The following is an 8325-nucleotide window of genomic DNA, read 5'->3' as shown; positions in this document are numbered from 1 at the left end:
CCAGCTCTGAGGCCTCTGCTGCTGAAAGCAGGTATCTGGTTTGTTTGGGTTCTATAATCGAAACACTGTTTCAACTCCAGCTCTGAGATCCCCACGGGCTGAAAGCAGGTTTCTGGGGTTTTGTTTAGCTTCTATATTTGTAACAATGTTTCAAACTGCAAGCTCAGAGGCCGGCAAGGCAGGTGGGGAATGTTGGTTTCCTCAGTCACTGAAGCAAGCAAGCCTCATGTTAGTTTCAAGCTGCCTGGCTGCCGGCTGCCATCTTGGCTGACAGCTAATTTGCATATCTCGCTGATTAGCCAATGAAAAGGGTAGCGGTTGTACGCCAATTACCATGTTTCTCTTTTATTAGTGTAGATATATATGTGTGTGCATATATGTATACATATATATATATACACACATATATATAGAGCCCCTACACATCATATACAAAAATTAACTCAAAATTAATCATAGACCTAAAATATAAGAATTAAAATTATAACACTATGCCGAAACTGGTTTGGCTCAGTGGATAGAGCGTCAGCCTGCGGACTGAGGGGTCCCAGGTTCGATTCCTGTCAAGGGCATGTACCTGGGTTGCGGGCACATCCCCAGTGGGAGATGTGCAAGAGGCAGCTGATCGATGTTTCTCTCTCATTGATGTTTCTAGCTCTCTATCTCTCTCCCTTCCTCTCTGTAAAAAATCAATAAAATATATTTAAAAAAATTATAACACTATTAGGTGAAAACATAGCGGTAAATCTTTGTAGCCTTGGGTTAGGCAACAGTTTCTCAGATATCAAAAGCATAAACAACTAAAGGAAAAACACAAAATTGGACTTCACCAAAACTTAAAATTTTGTGCTTCAAATGATACCAATGAAAAAAGTGAAAAGAAAACCCATAGAACAGGAGAAAATATTTGCAGATCATGTATCTGATACAGGTCTAGTATCTACAATACCAAAAACACTCTTACAAAGTCAACAAAAGATAACCCAATTTTAAAATGGGCAAAGGACTTCTTCAATAGACATTCCTCCAAAGAAAATAAACAAATGGACAATTAGCATATGAAAATAGGCTTACCATCACTAATCATTAGGGAAGTACAAAAACAACAACAACCCACAAGATACCAATTCACACCATCTAGGATGGCTAAAGTAAAAACACGCAACAATTGGTGAGGATGTAGAGAAACTGGAATCCTGTTACGTGGCTGGTGGGGATGTCAAATGGGACAGCTATTGTGAAAAACAGTTGTCCGTTCCTCAGAATGTTGAACAGTTAGTTTATGACCCAGCAATTCCACGCCTGGCACTGTATATACTACCAGGTATATACATACCTAAGAGAAATGAAGACACAGTGTGCTCTCTGTAAGTCAGAGGCTCAAGTCTGTCTTGAAGACTTTTTGACTTGCAACCCCAATCAGATATATCAGTACTGCACAATCCAATCAGAAGCACAGCCCTTGAAGACTGGGTTGTGGTATTTTGGGTTTTTTGGGGGGGGGAGGTGGGTATTTTTGTTGGCTTACTTGCCAGCCACGCTGCCGTCAAGCAATTCACTGTCGCAAAAGAACGTCCTTCTACATTTCTTTTGCCTTCTGCCGTCAACCGCGGCCCAGCTTCGCTCCCAGAAGGCCTCGGAGCACGACTAAAGGGAGTGACAGAGCGCTTTACGACAGTTGCTTTGTGGCAGCACCAGAGGAGAAAGATGGCGGCCACCTTAGTAGCTAGAGGAGCGGGTCCGGCACCAGCCTGGGGGCCGGAGGCCATTACCCCCGACTGGGAAAACCGGGAAGTCTCCACAGGGGTGAGGAAGGACTCGGGGTTCAGGAGATGTGCGCACATCTGAATGCGATGGGAGGACAGGCCTGGGAGCGTCGGGAGTCCTGGGGGGCGGGGGCGGGAGGTGGTCTGGAATGTGCTGGAGGCCGAGGGAGAGGTGTCCCGAGGGTGCGTGGTGGTAGGACGTGGAAGGCAGGCGGAAGTGTGGAGTTCTGGAAACTCGCGCGACACAGGCTAAGGCTGGGATGAGCCTGTGGGGATTTGAGGGTTGGAATTCTGGTATTTTGCGGGTCTTTGAGGCCCCTCTGAGACTTGACAGTGGGTCCCTCGTACTCTAGGGGCTGGTTGGGGGGATCATTGTTTGCTTGTGCTGGAGAATGCGAACAGGCCCAGACTCACCCTTTCTCTCCTTTTCCAGACCACTATCATGGCCGTTCAGTTTGACGGGGGCGTGGTTCTGGGCGCCGATTCCCGAACCACCACGGGGTGAGCTCAAGACGGACGTGGGAAAGGTCTTCCTGTCCTTCTCTTCCTTCCATGCCTGCCAGCCCATCCTTACCCTCCGCATTCAGCTGCGGGAGGGGGAGGTTTCTCCCCTCCCTGGAGATAAGGATTTGTTCCAGCTTCTGCAACTCACCCGTAGGTGAAATTCTTGCAGAAGTCTGTTCTCCAGACTGCTTCAGTTTGGATGAGAACAGGAAGTAGAGGACGCCCTATTCCTGAGGCCAGAGGGAGTAGATAATAATGGGATGGAGGTGGGAGACAAGTGGGGTCCTTTCCCTCACTATCCTGTCATTCTGCAGGTCCTACATCGCCAACCGGGTGACTGACAAGCTAACCCCTATTCACGATCGTATCTTCTGCTGCCGCTCAGGCTCTGCAGCTGATACCCAGGCTGTAGCTGATGCTGTTACCTATCAGCTTGGTTTCCACAGGTGCTTGTGGGCTGGGAAGAAACAAGTATGTGAAGGGAGCTGGGATGGTCTGACTTCTAGGTCCTGCTGATGCCTTCTCTGTGACTCCCCTCGTCTTCTAGCATTGAGCTGAACGAGCCGCCTCTGGTCCACACTGCAGCCAGCCTCTTCAAGGAAATGTGTTACCGATACCGCGAAGACCTGATGGCAGGAATCATCGTCGCAGGCTGGGACTCCCAAGAAGGAGGGCAGGTCAGATACTCCCCACCCCTGGAGTCTTGGGGCCATGCCTTTGATCTTCTCACCACCCCAGCCATTTTCTGTTTCCAGCCTCTACCTCACGATTAACTCTTCCCAGATCAGTCCCACAATGGACAGGTGAATGTACATGTGTTGTGAGGAGGGTACAACTGATGACTCTTTTCCTCCCTCCACCTGGCAGGTGTACTCAGTGCCCATGGGAGGGATGATGGTAAGACAGTCCTTTGCCATTGGAGGCTCCGGAAGCTCCTATATTTATGGCTATGTCGATGCTACCTACCGGGAAGGTATGACCAAGGAAGAGTGTCTACAATTCACTGCTAACGGTGAGAACGGGTTTCTGGGCCTGTGAGCTTCAACCCCCATACCCGCGCCAGTCCAATTTTCATCATTCCTTGCAGTGATGCCAGCAGCCAACTCTGACCCCCAACTTTTTTTTATCCACAGCTCTCGCTTTGGCCATGGAGAGGGATGGCTCCAGTGGAGGGGTGATCCGTCTGGCATCCATATCAGAATCAGGGGTAGAGCGGCAGGTACTCTTGGGAGACCAGATCCCCAAATTCTCCATTGCCACTTTACCGCCTCCCTGAACCCTGGGATTCTAGGGTACAGTAAGAGACATCCCATACTGACCCAAAATTCAATAAACAGTTTGTCAAAGAGAGTCGGTGTGCTTTGGGGTTCTTTTTTTTTTTTTCTTACTTAAAGCCCGAACTTGTCTGGTCCACTACAGTTTGTACAGACCACTGCTCTGAGCTCTGGGGGCATTGGAGAGGAGCATTTGCAGGGGTGGTTTTCAAACTCTTCTTCAGGCCACCTTCCCCCACATTTCCTTTCCTCTACCAGATCCAGGTCCTTGTGACACCAGACTATAGTTTATGCAGAACCACCAACAAATGATCCTATCCCCACCCCTGTTCAACCCGAGGTAGAACTCAGTATTCTGAGACTAAGGTCTCCTCCCCTTAGCCTGCCTTCTGCCTGTCATGGGAGGCTACTGGCTCGAAGGCCAGAAGGACTCCAGATCTCCTCTGACTCAGGCTCATGGTCTCCGCTCTCCAAACTCACCTCTGTCACCTCATCTTGTCAGGAGCAGCAGTGTGACTTCCTTGGCTTTTGGGAGAAAGGTGTTTGCAATTGGAGCTTCAGATGGACATTGGGTGGGAGAGGGCAGCCATAGAGAGTGCGGTGGGCCAGTTCTGGAAGCCACCGTTCCCATGGGGAGTGTAGTGATATGTTGGCCTTCAGCCCCTTAGATAGGAGACAGAGAGTGGATTCTGGCCCCTCCGTGGCTGTCTGCACTCAAGCCAGGGCCCTAAGTGAGCAAAGTGGTGTTCATAGACAGCGACCAACATTCTTAATCCTGTCTCAATCTTCTTTTCTCCCCACTGTGGGCCAGGGAACTGAATAAGCTACATTTGAAAACTTTGCTCTAGAATATAATCCTGCGCTGTAGAGGGATAGTATCTGATTAAGTGAAAAAGAACTGAAAAGGATCTCTGTCCTCAAACTTGTACTTCAAACTTAAAGTAACCAATAGAGAACTTCTGATTTTCCTGCAAAACCTGTTCTGGTCCTCCCTGCCTTAGGGCATCTTTGATTCCTTTCTTCCCTGTGTACTCCACATTCAGTCTAACAGTAAATCCTAAAACTCTCCAAAAGTACCTGTAGAATCCATCTGCCTCTCACTGCGCTGCCTTGGGCCAAGCCATCTTCATCTCTTGCCTGGAGGATGGCAACACCCTCCCCTACATGGCCTTACTGCTTCCATACTTGATCTTCTCCAATCTTTTTCCAGGTACAGCAACTAAAGTAATCTTTCATTGTAAGTGAAATCATGTTGTTTCCCTGCTCACAATTCTTCAGTAGCTTACCATTCCATCTAGAATGCTATTTTAACCCCTTACCATGGCCTAGAAGACTCAGCAGTTCCCCTCAATCTTGCCACTCCAGTCACTGGCTTTTTCCCCTAGAACCTAAGAGGTTTTGCACTTAATAGTTACTGGTGTTTTGTTTTGTATTTTTGCCTAAGACTACTCTGCTGATTTTTTAAAAAATTATTTTTTAGAGTAGTTTTAGGTCCACAACAAAATTGACCGGAAGATACAGAGATTTCCCATAACCTTCCTGCCCTCCACATATGTATAGCATCTCCCACTATCAGCATCCTGCACTGAGTGGTACACTTTTTACAGTTGATGAGCCTACACTGACACATTCAGGTCTCAGCTCTGAATGGCACCTTATCAGAAAGGCCTTTCCTAACCACCTGAAATTTAAGAAACAGGCCCCCACCACCACCTCTTCCATATTACCCTGTTTAATTTTCTTCATAGCAGCAGTTATTGCTATCTCATATTATCATGTTTCCCTATTTATTTATTGTCTACCTCCTTTATTAGGAAGTAAGGTCAGTGAGAAGAGAGAATTCTTTCTCCTTGTTCACTGATATATCCTCAGTGCCTAGTAGAGAGTGGACACTGAATGCACATGACAGCCCTATCTGCTGTCCTGCCTAGCCCCCAACCTCTCCAAACTGCTCTCACCACACAACTCTGCAGTTTGATTTCAGCAAACTTCCAGCTAGCCACAGCGGGGCTCTTCATTAAATCAGCTACATCGTATTGACCACTCCTATGTTCCCCACTCCCACCCAATTTTGCACTTCCCACCTCAGCCCCCTAACCAAGTCTACTCCCCATCTACTCTTCCACCCCAACATACATGCACATACACAGAACATTTGGCAACTCTGAATATATTTAATGAGAAGATCACGAGGGACTTGGGGGAGCCAGAAACGAATCACTGAGAAGCAGGGGGAAGGAAGGTTGCCAAGGCTCCTTAGAAGTTCAGCCCCTGGTTGTCCCCTTCAAATGGTAGAGTCATTGGCTGATGCTACGTCATGCAGCTGGTGGCGGAAGGAGAGCCGGGCTTTGCTGCTGAAGTAGGCACTAGACCCTAGGGAGGGCATCCCTCCCTCAGGCATGATGGGGGCTATCACTGGGCTGGGATCTGGATCTGGAGGGGTAGCTGGATCCAGACCTAAAAGGGAGATTGAAAGAAGGGAATTGTGAGTCTGGATCCCTTTTACCCCCACACCACCACCCTCAGTGAGGAGGAAAAAGGCCAGGGAAGACATCTGAGGGTCCTGGGTGAATGTTGGTGGCATCAGCAGGAAAAGGGAGAGGAGTCCTTGAGAGAGCAGGCCTGTGTAGTTGCAAAGGACCCCACACTCAGAAGGACCCCATGCTGGGTGTACTGCTCTACTCTCGTCATCTTGAAATTCTTAATCATTTTTTAATATAGGGTCCCACTTCTGCATTTTGCATTGGGCCCTACAAAGTATTTAGCCAGCTCTGTGGGGAAGTCATAGACCCACCTCCCATCCAGGGAAACAGACTATCCTTTTCCCTTCACTGGGTTAAGCATTTTCCTTTCTCCCAGTGCAGTTTATAGATTCCTGATGCCCCCCCTTTTCTCCCATACCTGCTCCTCTTTCAGTCCCCCGCTGTCTCCGGCACACACACCATGGGAAACACCATGCCCCCTTGAAACCCATCTCAACAGTGGAGGAGACCAGGGTGTTGGGAATGGCCAGGAGGGCCCCAGGAGAAGGGGTGTGGTTTCCAAGCCCCACTGTGGGCAAAACTACCACTTAGCCTCAGACCGCGTGGTGATTAGAGGCGCCAGGAGATAGAAGGGGGGGAAGAGGGTGGAGGGAAGGGGTGGAGGGATACCCCACTCAAACACCTGTCCTTTTGTGCCCTCTTAATTTGGGGGCTCTCTTGAAGCTTGTGGAGAAGCAGGAGACTGAGACGGGTGGCATGGCAGAGACACGCAGAGGGGCTGGGACATACAGGTGCAGTGAAAATTCACTACAGCAATGCTGGACATCTTGGTGCCAGCCGGTACACTGCTGGGGACTCATTTGTATTTTCAAGTGAGAATTCCCAAGATGTAAAATTTTAAAGAATAGTCCTTTTTTAATTTTAATTTTATTTTATTTAGAACAGGAAACTTTACCAGTCAGGGAAATATTACGTTCTTATTAAATGATACAGTAGCTCTTGTCCCCTTTTATGAAGATAATGAGTTGTAATTGATTCATTATGCTGTGCCAGGTAGATTCTACGGACTTGCACATGTTATCTTTATCATGTCAGTGTTCCTTTGAGGCAAGTGTTATTACTATCTGATTTTAGAGGCAAGGAATCAGAGGCACTGAGCTACTCGGTAACTTGCCCAAGGCACACGGCAGTTCTCAGCAGGGCAGGAACTCACCCCCACTCCTGTCAGTCTGACTCCAGAGCCCACTTTGCTTGCCACCACACTGAGCTTCCCAAGCATGTCCCTGGCAGGCTCTGAGGCCCTCAGCCAGGCAGGGAAGGTGCCCAGAGCCTGGGCTGGGAGCCGCAGGTCCACCCTAGACAAGGACTCTAAATGCCCTTTAGTAAAGCTACACTAGAGTATTCCCTTATGATGTGGGTGAGAAAGGTTGGGAAGCACTGCTGACTATATTGCCTGACTGAGACAGAAACCTGTTTTCTGTTTTTAAATTAACTTTATTTACTGAAGTAAAAATTTACACATAATTTAATACACACATCCTAGTGTACAGTTCTATGGGTTTTGACAAGTATATACACCCATGTAATCACCACCGCAATCAAGATACAGGACATTGCATCACAGAGTTCCCTTACATGTCCTTTCACAGTCAATCTTTTCCCCACCCCCTGCCACAGGCAACTACTGATCTGATTTCCACCACTGTAGATTGGTTTTGCCTGCTTCAGAACTTTCTATAAACGGCAGCATATAGTATTACTCTTTTGTGTCTGACTTCTTTCAGCATCATGGTTTTGAAATTCGCTCATGTTGCATGCATTAGCAGTTTGGTTTGTTGGGAGTTTTTTTTGGTATCAACGGCTTTATTAAGAGAGAATTCACACATCATAAAATTCACCCTTTTTAACCTTCGGTCCAGCATTTAGCAAGGCTGCAGTGGTAGCAGCTGCTCTTTGAGCTTCCCTGTGCTGCCAAAGAGGACAAGAAGAAGAAAAATGCCAGAAAGTTGGCCAAGAAAGACAAAGACCCAGTGAACAGATCTGGGGGCGAGGCCAAAAAGAAGTGACCCAAAGCGAAAGTTGGGGACAAGCTCAATAGCCCAGCTTCATTTGACAAAGCAACGTATGACAAACTCTGTAAGGAAGTTTCCAACTATAAGCTTATAACCTTGACTGTTGTCAGGACAGCCCTAGGAGCTCCTTAGTAAGGACTTATTAAATTAGTTTCAAAGCACAGAGCTCAGGTCATGTACCAGAAACACCAAGGGTGGGGACACCCCAGCTGCTGGCGAAGATGCA

At 47.9% G+C, this 8325-nt stretch overlaps 1 protein-coding gene and 1 pseudogene across 2 annotated transcripts; both read left to right on the top strand.

Annotated features, from left to right (window-relative positions):
- Positions 1 to 1661: 1661 nt before the first annotated feature.
- Positions 1662 to 3620, top strand: PSMB6 (proteasome subunit beta 6). Of its 2 annotated transcripts, none has more exons than XM_006771901.2 (6): positions 1662 to 1806; positions 2200 to 2267; positions 2585 to 2716; positions 2818 to 2947; positions 3138 to 3282; positions 3404 to 3620. In XM_006771901.2, the coding sequence occupies exons 1-6, from the start codon at positions 1708 to 1710 to the stop codon at positions 3544 to 3546; spliced, it is 717 nt and encodes a 238-aa protein (XP_006771964.1). In that variant the 5' UTR covers positions 1662 to 1707; the 3' UTR covers positions 3547 to 3620. The 2 variants fall into 2 exon arrangements, with proteins under 2 accessions (XP_006771964.1, XP_006771965.1); XM_006771902.2 differs by having other exon boundaries at positions 1666 to 1806; positions 3384 to 3534.
- Positions 3621 to 5861: 2241 nt separating this feature from the next.
- Positions 5862 to 8325, top strand: part of LOC102764110 — a 4964-nt pseudogene continuing 2500 nt past the window's right edge.

The sequence above is a fragment of the Myotis davidii genome, unplaced genomic scaffold (genome assembly GCF_000327345.1).
Source record: "Myotis davidii unplaced genomic scaffold, ASM32734v1 scaffold925, whole genome shotgun sequence".
In the NCBI taxonomy this organism is placed as follows: Eukaryota; Metazoa; Chordata; class Mammalia; order Chiroptera; family Vespertilionidae; genus Myotis; species Myotis davidii.
This window is presented reverse-complemented; position numbering and strand designations above follow the sequence as displayed.